Genomic DNA, 17,337 nt, shown 5'->3' on the forward strand with positions numbered 1-17,337 from the left:
AAGGCAGACCCTGTCTCTTTCTTTTATCTCCAACAGGGTCAGCCACAAATGCCTCTCCGCGGCCACTAAGGCTGCCATAGACCGCCCAATTGCGCGAGCGGTCTCTTTAGTGGCGCGGAGGGAGAGATCAGCGGTCTTTCTGAGTTCTTCAATATCTTCTGACTTAATCCCCTCTCCCTCATCGATATCTCCCAGCAGGTCGGCCTGATAAGCTTGTAGGACTGCCATAGTATGAAGGCAAGCCCCAGCCTGACCTGATGCCACATAACCTTTGCCCACAAGCGATGATGTAACTCGCAGCGGCTTAGTGGGCAACGTCGGAGCCTTTAGAGACGATGCCGAGCCGGGCGACAGATAGCCCGCGAGCGTTTGTTTGACCCGTGGCATCGCTCTATAACCCCACTCTCCCAGCCCCATCACGTTGCCATAGTATAGTGAATCGGGGCCGAAGAGGCGGGTAGAATACGGATGCTTCCACGATCTCGATAACTCGTCATGGAGATCGGGAAAAAACGGTAGACTCCGACGTGGAGGTGGTTGTCTCGGCCGCAGAAAGCGTTCATCTAGCTTGCTTTTCTGCGGCTCAGTATGTTTTTCTGCAGGCCATTCAATTTGTAATTTATCTACTGCACGTGTAACCACCTCCAAAAGCTCCTCATACTGGGGCGACAGGGGTGGCGAATCCCCAGCAACAGTCTCCACATCGACCTCCTCGGAGGAAGAGAGGTGAAGAGCTGATCCCTCACCCTGGGGGGAAGAAACCAACGAGCGTGCTTCCGAACCCAGGGTTTGGGCGCCTGATCTGGCAGATGAGGAAGGAGATAAGGACTGGCCCGTCTCCATTCCCTCTGACAGATCCACCTGCGAACCCCACGAGTGCAGCAGCCGCTCTGCCTCGGCAGAAGCGGGGCCAGCACCGCGAGGAACGGTGGTGAAGGCTCCCTCCTCGAAGAGAGCCCTCCGGGATCGAAGCGTCCGCATTCGCAATCGCTCGCAATGTGGACAGTCGGCCCCCTCGAGAGCCGACTCAGCATGTTTCGATCCCAGGCAAGACACGCACAGACTGTGTGTATCCCCGCTCGTAACGTAGCGAGGGCAGGGAGGAACACACAATCTGTAACGTGGCTTGGAATCGCCCTTTATATGTTTGGTCTTTGCTTTCACTTTAGGCATATTGAGCTGTTTTAGCGATCTTTTAATGGCTAAGGGACAGACAGCAATAAATAGGACCAACGGGACAGACTTTTAACATGCACACACAGAGCGCTTGCTGACAGAGCGAAGCTGAAGCCAGCTGCACGGCACGTGCTTATATAGCTTCCTGGTCGCTACGTCACCCCGCTCCGTGACGTCACGCCCGTCCATTGGACAGATTGCACACGATATTCAGAGTCGGTCTCGTCAGGGACGTTCCTCAAAGCGTTGTCGACACAGCTCGAGTTCCCGAAAAGGAACTTGTATTAAACATTTTTTTTTTTTTTTTTTTATAAAAATGCATTTACTGTAGTTACACAATATATACTACAATATATGCATATCATCTATAAGACTACTATAAATCTGATTTAAACTACCCTAAGTGAGCAATGAAAGAAGGAAAGTGTGATCTATTATGTGGATACACAATTATCATAGATTTAGCTTATTTTGCTGGTCATTTGCTGGTCATGGGGAAGTCGTGGCCTAATGGTTAGAGGGTTGGACTCCCAATTGAAGGGTTGTGAGTTCCGGGCCGGACAGAATTGTGGGTGGGGGGAGTGCATGTACAGTTCTCTCTCCACCTTCAATACCACAACTTAGGTGCCCTTGAGCAAGGCATCGAACCCCCAACTGCTCCCTGGGCGCCACAGCATAAATGGCTGCCCACTGCTCCGGGTGTGTGTTCACAGTGTCTGTGTGTGTTCACTGCTCTGTGTGTGTGCACTTCGGATGGGTTAAATGCAGAGCACAAATTCTGAGTATGGGTCACCATACTTGGCTGAATGTCACGTCACTTTCACTTTCACTTTCATTTGCTGGTGTGTAATTAATTACCATGACTACTGCAAACCATATATATATATATATATATATATATATATATATATATATATATATATATATATATATATATATATATATATATATATATATATTTGTGTAAGTGTGTGCAGTTTTATCCAGATAAGTATGATTTGGATAGCAGTGGAAACATTGCTACTCCATGCTTTATTACTTAGCGTCTGTTTCAATTTGCACCTTGATTGATGTTAATAAAATCATCGGTATGACATCTCTCTTTAGGATGAGGAAAATTTATATAATCACTTTGACACTAGTTGATAATCCATGTGTAGCCCTGTACAAAATTTCTATAAATTAGAGTTTAAAAGATCATTAACAGTGTAATTCTCACACACACATAAAGAAACAAAAGAAAAGTTTATAAATGGAGTTCATAAATAGTTAAAATTGGGTAAAAGGTGTGCTGGTTAAAAGTATAAATATAATATTTAGAGTTTAATAAATAAGACTATTTACAGATAAAGTTAAATTCATTATAGAAAGTTTTTTTATGTTTCATTTGAGAGAAAAAGTAGAGAAGAAGAAACTGTGTTTATCTGTGTAACCTAATCTGTTACCTGTCACCTGTCAATCATTTAATTCCCGTTTTGCTTTTGGTTGTGTTAGTACTTGAGCCAATCAGAGTAACATCATTGTGTAAGGGGCGGGACTAGTGGGACAGGTTTGTGTGAGGAGTAGTGAGCACGTATGGAAAACGGAGAACAGACGCTATAATGAGAGCGCTAACGAAGGAGGCATCGTGGTGTGGGAAGCATTAATGTTTTATGAAGGTCGACTACTCGTGGTCCTTACAACAAAAAAACTTTGGTGTGACCTGCAAGAGGTGAATATGATTGTGTATGCCTGTATTTTTGTGCTATATCGAACTGTTATAGTTAAGAGACTGGATGTATAATGTAATTAGTGACATGCTAATTAGCGGTAGCATTCTGTGCTCATATGTTTTAGTAATAGTTTTAGCATTGTGATATCGCTAAAGCAAAGCTTACGCTAATTCAATAAGAAATAGTGTTTGATAATGTGGCTAAATACAGATAATATGCTCTAAGGAGACGGACGTTGGTGAGCGAGAGACTGGTTTTCCAACCGAAGGCCCTGCTGTTTCTGCTTTGCTGTTTCTGTGTGCCCTGCCGTGATCATCTGTGCTGTGCTTCTTCCATTGCCATTACCATCGCCATTGCCATTACAATTACCATCGCTGTACTAACTTAACCTGGATTCGTGAGTACTAACATTCACCTGCACGTGCTTTTTTTGTTTATGCTCAGTTTCTGAGTGAAGCGGCCATTCCAGTTTTTAGGCCTCACCGCACACAAAGTGTCATCGAACAGGCCTGCAACGGGGTTGGACATTTTTTCAGAGGGAATTAATGATTGTTTAATTTCAATATAACCACAGAAAGGTTTTTTTTTTTCCTTTTGGGAAAGTGAAGTTTTCTTTTATTGTTTTAGTTTTTTATTTCATATCTTTTCATGCTTATGTGATTTGTTTTATTTTATTCTAAGATACATTTATCTTTTATTTAATGTTGTAAATAAATACTTGTTAATATTTTTGTAATCAAAATACAGTTGTGGTGGTCTTTATAAGAATTACAAATATACATTTATTAAGTAACATATAAAACAAGTTGTATTTTCCTACAACGAGCCCAGGCCCAGTCTCATGGTATTAACCACTCTAGCTTTATTTTCTAACTACATGAGACCTGGGTTACATAAAATGGAGGCACCGCTGGGATTTATTTAACATAAACAGGAATTTATAAACATAGAGTACAAGCCATTAGACCCCACAACTTTAGAGCAGTAGTATAGAGCATTTGTATAAAAATAACGTGCTAACAGTAACTAAAAGCAATTTAAGTAAAGTACAGCATGGCAAGCCAAACAAGTAGTTCATCACAACGTGAGCTAATTAACTGGTGCAAAGGAGAATCATTAGATTTAAAGCATGCCCTCCTTTTACATGGAGTGCCAGAAGGTGTTTCAAGAGAAGAGATTGAAGAAACCGCAGGGACTATCAAAGCATTGGGAAAAGTTAGAGTGAGAGGCAAAATGTTTCACCCTCAACAACAATCAGTAATGGTGTTATGTGAGTGTCGTGAAGAGATTGACCCTTCCAAAATCCCACCTGAGATAATGCCTATAAGTGAAGGAAGTGGTTGGAAAACTATATATTATACAGAGCCTCAGCTTGATAACTTTGAAGAGAAGTTACTTTCCTTTTTGCAGAGCGAAGGGAGAACCTTAGATGACTTGCCAGGTTTATGTTCACTCACCAAAGAGGGTAACAGTAACCCTGAAGACATCATCCGTGCGGTCGGTGATGTTATGACCAGAACAAATCAACAACATGACAGTCACCCATACAGACGTCTGCGGACATTCTCCGGGGTCAGTCCCACCCCAACTGGAGAAGAGACCTTAGATAACTGGCTGGAACAAGCAACACTCTTAGTAGAGGAAGGTGAGTGCTCCGACAAAGAAAAACGGCGTCGGATACTGGAGAGTCTTAAAGGGCCCGCCTTTGAAATCATTCAAGCTGTGCGCCTGACTCAACCTGATGTTAGCCCAAGTGAGTACATAAAGGCTATAGAGAGCATTTTTGGTACAGTAGAGTCCGCAGAAGAACTATACTTGTCGTTTAGAGCCCTCCACCAACAGTCTGGTGAGCGTTTGTCTGAGTTCCTACGAAGAGTAGAAAAATCTCTTGTCAAAGTAGTACAGGGAGGTGGTTTACCTGTTAGCGCTGCCAATAGCGCTCGTTTAGAGCAGCTTCTTAGAGGGTCTACCTCTGAACTCATGTTGCTTCAGTTGAAAATTAGGGAGCGGAGTAGTAGTCCCCCTACATTCTTGAACCTGTTAAGAGAAGTGATGGAAGAGGAGGTTCGCCAATTAGCCAAACAAAGCCATTTGTCACACATGCGTCCTCAGCGTGTACGCACTGTCCAAGCTGAAAAGGAGAAAGAACCTGAATCAGTCTCTAGGAGTGAACTGCAAGCTCAGATTCGAGAATTGAGAGCGCAGCTAGAGCAGAGAAACAACCTACAACCTCAGCCAATCTCTGATGAATCTTTTACAGGTCTGAAAGAGAACCAAAAACAGAAAAATGAGTCACAGAGTGAATTGCAATCGCTAAGGAAACAAGTGAAAGCCTTAGAAAATAAAATGAGTGTAATGGCAGTGAAATACACATCAGACCCCCCACGAGAACACACACCTCAGTCTCACCGATACAAAGCAGCTCCAGTTCACAAGCCCGCTCATTCCAAAGTTTTTCCTCCCCGACAAGACAAGGATGAGTTTTTCTGTTATCGGTGTGGGGAAAATGGACACATAGCCACCAGATGTACTGCCCCTGAGAATCTCCAGAAAGTTATTAGAAAGCTTATACGCTTAGTGCGAGTTTCCCCTTTACCAAACAAAGAGAACCCAAATCCTGCAGCTGAAGAGCAGCATGTAGCTAGAACCAATAAGGTTGAAGTCTCAGAACATAACACTGACTTACCTGAAGGTCTCGTAGGTCCATCATTTATACACACCATCAAAGTTAATGATGTGGTCTGCAATGCTCTTATCGACAGTGGGTCTAACGTGACTATTATTTTTGAAAGCTGGTATAACAAACACTTACCTGATGTCCCGATAAAACCCCTCTCTGGTCTTGGACTCTGGGGCCTTTCAGACACTGAGTTTCCTTACAAAGGATATGTTGTGGTTGAGATGGAGTTCACTGAAGAGATCACTGGTGTATCGGGACGAGTAGAAGTGCTTGCTTTAATCTGCCCTGAGCCAAGAAATCAGCAACAAACCCCTGTATTGGTTGGCACCAACACATCTCTGTTTCGCCGCTTATGGGAGCTGGTGAAGACAAAAGGTGACGAGAACATTGTGCATTCAATGAGGATTCAGTCTGTTTACGCACCTGTCAAAGCACAAGAGCAGTTTGCAAAAGATGAAGTCTTGGGACAGATAAAGTGGAAAGGACCTGGTTTACTCTCAATTGCTCCAGGTGTAAAGTACTATGCAACATGCAAAGTGGAAAGACAGAGTGCCCCGTCCAAAGACCTTGTACTGATTGATGCACCCACTGAACAGTTGCTCCCTGCCGGTCTACTGGTACAGCCTGGTGTGCTCTCAGACGCCAACATAGATAATAACAGTTTCACTGTCCTCATTCAGAATGAGTCCAAAAGGGCAACTTCCATCCCAGTTGGGACCATCGTTGCTGAGATGTATGCTGTGGACACAGTTACCCCAGTTCAGCTTTCCAACCTCCCAGCTGAAACTCTAGACCCAAGTCTTTTCAATTTCGGGGACTCTCCAATTCCCGAAGAGTGGAAAAGTCGGTTTCAGCAGAAGTTGGCTGAGAGGCGGAATGTTTTCTCACTGCATGAGTGGGATGTTGGTCGCGCCAAGGGTGTTGAACACCACATACGCCTGCATGACCCCAGACCTTTCAGGGAGAGGTCAAGGAGAATAGCCCCTGCCGACATAGACGATGTGCGGCGACACATACAACAACTACTGGCCACTGGCATTATCACTGAGTCCCGTAGCCCATACGCCTCACCAATTGTGGTAGTCCGCAAAAAGAATGGGAAGATAAGAATCTGTATTGATTACAGAACACTGAACAACCGCACCACACCAGATCAGTACACAATGCCACGCATTGACGATGCCTTGGATTCTCTATCAGGCAGCCAATGGTTTTCAGTTCTGGATTTGCGCAGTGGTTACTACCAGATAGAGATGGCTCCGGAGGACAAAGAAAAGACAGCGTTCATTTGCCCTCTCGGTTTCTATCAATTTGAGCGCATGCCACAAGGAATCACAGGAGCGCCAGCAACATTTCAGCGCTTAATGGAAAAGGCTGTAGGTGATATGCATCTTCTGGAAGCTCTCGTATACTTAGATGATATCATCATTTTCAGCAAGACACTTGAGGAGCACGAGCAACGTCTTCTCAAGGTGTTGGACAGACTAGAGGAGGTCGGATTGAAGGTTTCTATTGACAAATGCCAATTCTGTCAGCCCGAGGTCAAGTATGTGGGTCATATTGTTTCTGCTAATGGAATAGCTACGGATCCAGACAAAGTGGAGGTAGTAAAGCATTGGAAAGAGCCTACTCACTTGAAACCGCTGAAGTCCTTCCTCGGATTTTGCAGTTATTATCGGAGGTTCATTGCAAACTATTCTGCCATTGTCCGTCCCCTCTCCGAGCTCACTAAAGGTTACGCCCCCACTTGGCAAGACCCCAAGACTAAAAAAAGTGTTGACTCAAGCAAAGTCTATTTCAAGCCGTCAGAGCCATTCGGAGAGCGGTGGACTAAAACTTGCCAGGATGCTTTCGACCATATTCGTGACTGTTTGATCAATGCCCCAGTGCTAGCTTTTGCTGACCCCACAAAACCATACATCTTACATGTGGACGCCAGTATGAATGGTTTAGGCGCTGTTCTGAACCAGGAATATCCTGAGGGCCTCAAGCCAGTAGCTTTTGCCAGTCGTAAGCTTAAAGATTCAGAACACAACTATCCAGTCCATCAATTGGAATTTCTGGCATTAAAATGGGCTGTCGTGGACAAGTTTCACGATTACTTGTATGGAGCAAAGTTCATAGTAAGGACTGACAATAACCCATTAACATATGTATTGACCTCTGCCAAACTCAGTGCCGTCGGACATCGTTGGCTCGCCGCCCTCGCCACCTACGATTTCACCATCCAGTATCGACCTGGGAGGCACAATGTTGATGCTGACTTGTTGTCCAGACAGTACTCTTCAGAGGAGACAGAAGAGTGGACTAGTGTCCCACCTGCTGGCATCAAAGCCCTCTGCAAAAGAGCCTGTGTCAGTGAAGAGGCTGATGTGCCAGACAGATTAGTTGATCAATTGGGAGCTCCTGCCACCGCAGTACCTGAAGCTTATGTGTGTCCAGTGAACCTTAGCATGAATACACTTGACCAATTGAGCTCAAAAGACATTCAAGCATCACAAGATATGGACCCAACAATTGGACCATTAAAGAAAGCTCTGGAGAAGAATAAATGCTTGACACGCTCAGAGAATGACTTACCGGAAACTGTGCTGCTCTTTCGTGAAAGCCGCAAGTTGGAGTTAAGAGATGGAATACTCTACAGAGTAAAAGAAAAGATATGCGGGAAACAGATCAAACAACTTGTCTTGCCCACAAGATACCGCCCAATGGTGTTAAGGTCTCTACATGATGAGTGTGGACACTTGGGAGTCGAACGCACCACTGAACTGATCAAGGACAGATTTTATTGGCCGCGAATGACAGCTGAGGTCGAGCAGTACATTCGACCCTGTGGTAGATGTATCTCCAGAAAGACACTCCCTCAACATGCCTCGCCCTTAAACCAAATAACAAGTAATGGCCCCTTGGATTTAGTTTGTATCGATTTTTTGCAAATAGAGCCTGACTCTAAAGGTGTTGCTAATGTGTTGGTAGTGACAGACCATTATACACGTCACGCACAAGCATTTGTTACAAAAAATCAAAAGGCTATCACAGTTGCCAGGGTATTGTGGGACAAGTATTTTGTGCACTATGGCCTACCTGCAAGGATACACTCGGATCAGGGCCGAGATTTTGAAAGTCGCCTCATAAAAGAACTCTTGTCCATGCTTGGGATTCGGAAGTCAAGAACATCTCCCTACCACCCTCAAGGGGATGCCCAACCAGAACGATTCAATCGAACACTTTTAGCCATGCTTGGTACCCTGGATGCCGTACAAAAACAACATTGGAGTCAACATATAACTTACCTGGTACATGCATACAATTGCACAAAAAATGATTCCACGGGATACTCCCCTTATCATCTCATGTTCGGAAGGGAAGCAAGGTTACCCATTGACATCTGTTTTGGAATCTCACCAAATGGTGAAAGTAAAACCTCCTACCAACAGTACGTGGCCAGGATGAGGAAAGAGTTGCAAAAAGCTTATCAGTTGGCATCTGATGCTGCTACAAAGAATCACCTGAAAAATAAAGCCCGATATGACCAACGTGTGAGAGACCTACCTTTGGAGAAAGGAGACCGAGTTCTCATACAGAATGTGGGTCTAAAAGGCAAACATAAACTCCAAGATCGATGGAAATCAATACCATATGTTGTTGTGGAGAAGTTGCCTAACCTGCCTGTTTATAAGGTCAAACCAGAGCATGGTTCAGGTGTGCTGAAAACTCTCCATCGAGATCATCTGTTACCCATCGGTTACATGGTCAGGATGTTTAACCCATCAGATGATGCAAGCTCTGTTCGGAGACCTGTAACAAGAACTCAACGTACTCAGAAACGTCAACCAACCAAGTCTGAAGAAAGTGACACAGAGTCATCAGGTTCAGAGTTTGAAACCGTCCACAAATCTCCAGATTTTGATATGGATGAGGTCCGGAGACGGCTAAAGATAAATCACTCTGTGGAGAATGATGAGAGTGACAACTCTGAGGAGGATGGAAAAGCTGTGGAGGAAAGCTGTGAAGTTACAGAAACTCAACAACTTACAGAGACAGAGAATGAGGAACCGCTTGAAGTTGATGCACCTCCTATGCCATACTCTGATGTCCAAGAGACAAATTCTGAATCTGTTGAAGAAGATTCTCAAGATGCAGAAGAGGGAGCAAAGTCACCTCCCTTACAAAGAAACAAACGTAATATAGCTGCTGGAAGTGCAAAAAGTGAAAGGTCTTCTACAGTCCGGACATCCTTGAGAAAACCAAAGCCACCTATAAGATTTACTTATGAGGAACCTGGTCATCCATCTTTTGAACCAGTTACCATCATGCACCATGGCATGGTCATCCAACTCAAAATGAACCCTCCAGACCAAGACAATAAACCAAGGAAAAAGTCCAAAACATCCCAAAGGTATATGGAGGAGGATAAAAGGAAGAGGGACAAAAGGTGTGATGAGGACATCTACACATTCAGAAGAGGGAGGGTGTAGCCCTGTACAAAATTTCTATAAATTAGAGTTTAAAAGATCATTAACAGTGTAATTCTCACACACACATAAAGAAACAAAAGAAAAGTTTATAAATGGAGTTCATAAATAGTTAAAATTGGGTAAAAGGTGTGCTGGTTAAAAGTATAAATATAATATTTAGAGTTTAATAAATAAGACTATTTACAGATAAAGTTAAATTCATTATAGAAAGTTTTTTTATGTTTCATTTGAGAGAAAAAGTAGAGAAGAAGAAACTGTGTTTATCTGTGTAACCTAATCTGTTACCTGTCACCTGTCAATCATTTAATTCCCGTTTTGCTTTTGGTTGTGTTAGTACTTGAGCCAATCAGAGTAACATCATTGTGTAAGGGGCGGGACTAGTGGGACAGGTTTGTGTGAGGAGTAGTGAGCACGTATGGAAAACGGAGAACAGACGCTATAATGAGAGCGCTAACGAAGGAGGCATCGTGGTGTGGGAAGCATTAATGTTTTATGAAGGTCGACTACTCGTGGTCCTTACAACAAAAAACTTTGGTGTGACCTGCAAGAGGTGAATATGATTGTGTATGCCTGTATTTTTGTGCTATATCGAACTGTTATAGTTAAGAGACTGGATGTATAATGTAATTAGTGACATGCTAATTAGCGGTAGCATTCTGTGCTCATATGTTTTAGTAATAGTTTTAGCATTGTGATATCGCTAAAGCAAAGCTTACGCTAATTCAATAAGAAATAGTGTTTGATAATGTGGCTAAATACAGATAATATGCTCTAAGGAGACGGACGTTGGTGAGCGAGAGACTGGTTTTCCAACCGAAGGCCCTGCTGTTTCTGCTTTGCTGTTTCTGTGTGCCCTGCCGTGATCATCTGTGCTGTGCTTCTTCCATTGCCATTACCATCGCCATTGCCATTACAATTACCATCGCTGTACTAACTTAACCTGGATTCGTGAGTACTAACATTCACCTGCACGTGCTTTTTTTGTTTATGCTCAGTTTCTGAGTGAAGCGGCCATTCCAGTTTTTAGGCCTCACCGCACACAAAGTGTCATCGAACAGGCCTGCAACGGGGTTGGACATTTTTTCAGAGGGAATGAATGATTGTTTAATTTCAATATAACCACAGAAAGGTTTTTTTTTTTCCTTTTGGGAAAGTGAAGTTTTCTTTTATTGTTTTAGTTTTTTATTTCATATCTTTTCATGCTTATGTGATTTGTTTTATTTTATTCTAAGATACATTTATCTTTTATTTAATGTTGTAAATAAATACTTGTTAATATTTTTGTAATCAAAATACAGTTGTGGTGGTCTTTATAAGAATTACAAATATACATTTATTAAGTAACATATAAAACAAGTTGTATTTTCCTACAACGAGCCCAGGCCCAGTCTCATGGTATTAACCACTCTAGCTTTATTTTCTAACTACATGAGACCTGGGTTACACATGCAAAATGAATGTCATTTTACAGGGGTCTGAACATTCCTAGTGCTCCTGCTGTATCAGCGTGGAGATTCGTATCTGACGCACGTACCGCGTCAAATGGCGTAGTTATCCGTCAGTGTTAAGCGTCTTGACAGCTGACGCTTGTGTTTTAAGTGGCAAGCTAAATGCTTTAAATGTAAATATACTACCTCTGGCACGCAATCTCATTTCCAAGCCATCATTCATTTCACTTTGTGGCTTCACGGCTTTATGCAAATTGCCCTTCTCCTCTCATTTTCATAGAAATGGATGATTAGTATGTATGGAAGACAGTGTGTTTGATGGTGTTCGAACACGACGTCCCTAGCGTGTGCGTGTATGTAGATGAATGTGTGTTTTGGTTGAGTTTGAACATTCTGTCCCTCGTGTGAATTCTGGTCGCCATTTTTGTCCCACCGTTGTGATTCTTATTAATCCAGGCCCAGGGGACATCAAGGATTCCGTTTGTGTCCTATTTCGCAAATCCTGCAAAAAACAAAACAAAAAAAAACATCATGTTTATTCTGGGGTGTTTCTAACTCTCTATTATCCAAGTGTATTTCTTTGTCTTGTCTGTTTGTTCTGCATAGTCTCGGCAGGGTATCTGTTTCAACAGTTTATCTTTTCACCCGTTTTCACCCTTTTTTTTGAGTGTCTTTCTTCCTGTCATGTAGCTCTGTGGTTTCATGGGAGGAGTTTAGATGAGGACTTATTCAGAGATGTGAAACAGCCTGTGACTGTTAAGGAGAACCAGAGATTTGAGAATTTCGAGCCCTCTAAGGACTTTGTGGACCCCTACAGACATTTTAGAGCATTTCTCCTCTCTTTTGGGTGGTCAAATCAATAGCAAAATATGTAAACTGACCCTGTGTTTGTTTGTTTTTTGGTGCTTCCAAAGTCAAGTATTGCTATTTTACAATAACATAACTTTATTTTCCACCTGCTGTCACTTAAACAATGACAAAACAGCTATTAAGATGTCATTTTAGGAGACATGCATTCTGGTCTGGCTGCAATCTGGTTTTAAAGGTCACTTTTCATGATGCAAACAATTCCAGATGGATAAAGTCATGTCCCAGACTACATTTTTCTCTGAAACACATGACATATTACGGGTAGGTTTGGCTCCATGGACTCTTAAACACACTTTTCAGTCTACTAACAAAAACAAGTTAACTGACAATGTTCACTAACACATTTCTTTCTCAACCAATCAAATGTCATTTCTACCATGTCTCAAACTACTTTATGCATTTATTAAATTACATTTTAAACATTTTCGTAATAAAATATCAGAATAAACATAAATAAACTTGCAAAAAATAAACAGAATAAACTTGCATTTAACATAATTAAATAGTATGTTTTATAATAATACTTTTAATAATAATTTGATAAAAAAAATACAGCTTGAATGGAAATAATGCACATAAAATAAAGACTGTTCATGAGGGTTATTTGTTAACTTTTTTTAAAAATATATTTTTAGAATAGCTTAGATTACCATAATTTTCTAAGCATTATATTGCATATTTTAAAATGCATATTTTAGTATAGACTTCCACATGTTAAAAAAAAACAATCTTAAATGTACACTATAGTTCAAAAGTTTGAGGTTGGTAAGATTTTTTTAATATTTTTAAAAAGATGTCTCTGTCACAAATGACTGAGGAAAAACATTGAAGATCCAACAGCAGGTTTATTAATTAGATCCAAACAAAGATCCAAAACAAGACAAGGTAATCTGAACACAGGGGACAGAAAACACAAAGGCTGCATCCAAAAAATGCTGCCTTCGGAGGACACATTCCAAGATAGGAAGGCATCAAGGAACGTCCAAATTCAATGTCAGCTTCAGTTCCTGTGTCCTGAAATGCCTTCATCCAGCCAATTTTGGAAGGCAGCATAGATGTATCCTTCACTGCCTTTGATATCCCACAATCCTGTGCATTCCATTCTGTGACAGTTAAGCTAAAAAATAAAGATGGCATTTGAAAGTTTCTGTCGGTCAACAGTTTGTGTGTAAATGTATGTCTTTGATCAACGTTGTCAACTTTTGATGTAATTTCAAGTGAGAAATTCATATTGCAGTAATTCAATATTTGCTTAGTTATTACCAAAGCTCTCTATATTTTTTACTCTGTTTTGTTACTCTGCATCAGAAGCCTGTCCGAAAAACACTGCCTGACAAGTCATTGCCTCATACGGCAGCAAGGCAGAAAGTCAACTGCCTAAGTTTTCAGATGCAGCCAAAATTACAGAACACAATACTAAATCATACAAGAGCTAACAGAACAAGGGGTGAAATCCAAATGGAAGTGAGCATCCCTATGCCCTACTCCCTTCGAAAGGCAGAGCCCTTTAAGTGTGTTCTTTGAAGGGTGTAGGGCATTATGGTCTCGTATAAGTGTTTGGAACTCCCTTGGCAGGGAATAAGTGTTACCTTGGCCTACAACACTGGGCATGCATGCAGCATTCAGCACTCCATCAGTTGTTGCAAAAAAAAAAAAAAAAAAAAAAAAAAAAACATTTCTTATTCTTTTATTCAAATAGTGTGTCTTATTTACCTTTAAACTTTTTCAACAAACTTGCTTGCACATCTTAGATCACATTTCCATCACTGATTTAATTAGCCCATTCGATTTACTTGGCATGTGAACTGGAAAATCAACCCCAACTTTGCTTTAAAAAGCGTCGCAAGATCTCCTAACTGCAGATCACATGATCACAAATAGATATCAGTTCCGTGATATGACCATCGCTAAAGGGCTTCTGGAAGGGCCCTTCATGAAGGGATTAAGTTGTTCACTTTTGTTAGGCCTGTCCCTACAAATGGCATCCCCCTTGCCAAAATGCCCTCCAAGAGTACAAAAAAGCTGTTTGGAATTCGCCCATGGTATATATAGGGGAGCTAATAAGACTAATGGCACACATCTGGGAACAATAAGAACTAATTAACAGAGCAAAGGGTAAAGGTAAATTAATTCCACAAACAATGGACAATGATCCAGGAGGAGTGTCCTCTAGTGGCTGTCATGGGCACTCCAGCCGATGGCTGTGAAAATCTCATGCTCACCAAGTATTCATTTATTTGATCAAAAATACAGTAAAATACATTAGTACTGTGAAATATTTTATATAATATACTATTTAAATAATTAAGTTATTATTCCAGGCAAAGCTGCAATTTCAACATCACTACTTCAGTCTTCAGAGCATGTTCTCTACTGAGAAAGAGAAAAAAAGAAAAAGAAAAAAGTCCAGGTGATCCAAGTGTAAAGAGATAGTCAAGTCTATATAATGGGAAAGCTGAAGGCTTAAACATGGCACAGGACCAAAGCGTATATATGTGTGTATCACAGTGATCCCATTTAATTTCCCATGCATGTGAACTGTATTGATCTCACCCCAGGCAGTTCCTTAAACCAGCTAGTTACTGCAACCTGTAAGCATATGTGTGAGTACATTACACACATATCTGTGTGTCTGAGTGTGTATTGACCTGAGGTGTTAGCTATATCCTGGTCCTCTGAGTGCTGACCAGACAGAACTGCCAGTCAAACTCAGGGTATGCCCAGAGCAACTGCTGATTAATTCACCCATCACATGCAGAGAGAAAAAGACAGGAAGAGTGGAAAAAATAGAACTATGAAAGTGACTGACAGTTCTTCATATAAAAAGACGAAATATGACAGTAGAAATTATACCTGTAGAGACAAATAGATGAAGCTGAGGCACACTGCTCAGTGGAGACGACCAAAATGGCAGTGAGGAAGAGAGACAGCGAGAACAAAGGGGGAAGAAAGAAAGAGGGTTGAGTCAGTGGGGGGCTGTAAGCTGACAGAGCAGTTAAAGTGTAGCCAGAAGCTAAGATTACCTCTGATCACCGGTCTCACCGTCCCTCAGTGTTCATACAGACACCTAACTGACACACACACGCACACACACACACACACACACACACACACACACACTGACATTAAACATGCCTATAATCACACATTGTTAACGGTGCTGTGAAACATTATTCAGAGAACATGATTCATATGATACACTGGTGAATACTATGTGGATACTGCTCTCTCTCTCTCTCTCTCTCTCTCTCTCTATATATATATATATATATACACACTACCATTTTAAAGTCTGATGTTAGTAAGTTAGTTTTGTATTGTATTGTATTGTAATGTATTGCATTTAGTTAGTTGCTGGAAATAAATTAATACTTGTAACAAATAAAAAATATATATATTTAGTAAAAAAAAAAATTACTAATCTTGACACAACAAGCTTTAGCATTTAGCTAAAATTATTACCGTAAAACTTTTAGGTTTCTATATTTAAAACTGCTGTGGCAGCACATGCCTTGCATTTCCTTGAAACTTTTCTAAGTTTCTAAGAACTATCAAAAACCCCTCTCACCAAAGAGGGGTTTAGGGCAATATTAGTGCAATGCATGCATGGATGGACCACATACTGTGATTTGGGATGTTCTAATTCTAGGCTTGCATACTTTTAAGACAGAAAACCCTCAAACTGGAACACTCACTACCTACATACTCCACCCACAGGATGAAAACAGATGCTCATCCACCTAAAAAATACTCTTGCTCCACTACAAAAGGATGAATTTAGAAGTGTATAAACAAACATATTTACTTATATATTTAGGTGCTACACAAAACTACACATTTCACACATTTCAAATCCAATGACTTGTCTCGTAGTCTTCCAAAGTAAGTGCATTAGTGTGACAAATCAGTCTTAAAATATAGTAGGCATTGTGCTTGATAAAAATGATTGCCCATTTGAATTTATATTTTATTTTCCTAAATACACAGATTTAATTTTCATTCTCACACATTTAATAGTCATTTGAAAAAAGTGTCACATAAAAAAAATAAAAATAAAAAAAATAATAGAGGTTTGTTGTTTTGCATTGCCAGCTCAACAACACACCACAAATGCAGCCCATAGACCTTAAGCTGTATTTAACTCGGGGTATTCCTGTAAATTCCTGAAAGGCCAAAGTCACATGCTGAATTAGTCTGTTGCGTAGTTGCAACACAGTAAAACAGCAAGAGATTTAGTCAGAGGAGGTTTAGTTCTCCCCAGGTGCACTCCATCTTGGCTGTGATGGCTTTGTGTTGATGGAATTAAAGTGAAACTCCCAGAATCCTCTATTCCGCCTCAGATATGCAGCTCGAACAGCTCAGCTGCGCTAAGCCCATCCTTATGCCTTCAAATCAGCTTTCTGCCACCTTTCCCATTCAAACAACCTCCTCATCCCTGTTCCCTCACTCCCTCTCTTCCTCCCTCCATCTCTCACTCATAGTTTCTTAGTCCCACTTAATACCTTCTTTCTTCCCTGTGTTTCTGCCTCCAGTGCGTTTTCCCCCTAACACCCTTTGATCCTCAGCTAATACCCTATTCTTTCCCTCTTTTTCCATTTTTTATATCTTTCTCTTTCTCCATTCATCCTTTTAATTTCATCTCTGCCACCTTGGCTATGTTCACACAGTCAGTTTGAGATTGACAACCTAACAGGTGTGACACTCGGATATTCCTGTGCAAGACTGTACAAACAACTGATGTCGAGCCCATACTCAATTAATGTGATAGTCGTGAATGACACCTGTAACCAAAGCGACAGTTATATATATATACAAAAGAAATAATAAAAAAGGTGTTTTATGATATCTAAAAAATGGTGGTATATTAATTATATATTCAGAATCTATATTCTCTAAAATTACATTAATTGATTTATGTGCCATCTGTTTATGTAATTAAGTTTATGCAAAAAAAACAAAACAAAAAAACAAAT

At 41.1% G+C, this 17,337-nt stretch overlaps 1 protein-coding gene across 1 annotated transcript; it reads left to right on the forward strand.

Annotated features, from left to right (window-relative positions):
- Positions 1-4,397: 4,397 nt before the first annotated feature.
- LOC127948968 (uncharacterized) lies at positions 4,398-11,457 on the forward strand. Its single transcript, XM_052545852.1, has 2 exons — positions 4,398-10,596; positions 10,823-11,457. Exon 1 carries the CDS (start codon positions 4,398-4,400, stop codon positions 10,044-10,046), a length of 5,649 nt encoding a protein of 1,882 aa, XP_052401812.1. The 3' UTR covers positions 10,047-10,596; positions 10,823-11,457.
- Positions 11,458-17,337: the final 5,880 nt, after the last annotated feature.

The sequence above is a fragment of the Carassius gibelio genome, chromosome B1 (genome assembly GCF_023724105.1).
Source record: "Carassius gibelio isolate Cgi1373 ecotype wild population from Czech Republic chromosome B1, carGib1.2-hapl.c, whole genome shotgun sequence".
NCBI classification, from domain to species: domain Eukaryota; kingdom Metazoa; phylum Chordata; class Actinopteri; order Cypriniformes; family Cyprinidae; genus Carassius; species Carassius gibelio.

What these genes read in the sequence shown, in the direction of transcription:
- LOC127948968 (XM_052545852.1), top strand. Translation starts at nt 4,398, where the DNA reads ATGACCAGAACAAATCAACAACATGACAGTCACCCATACAGACGTCTG.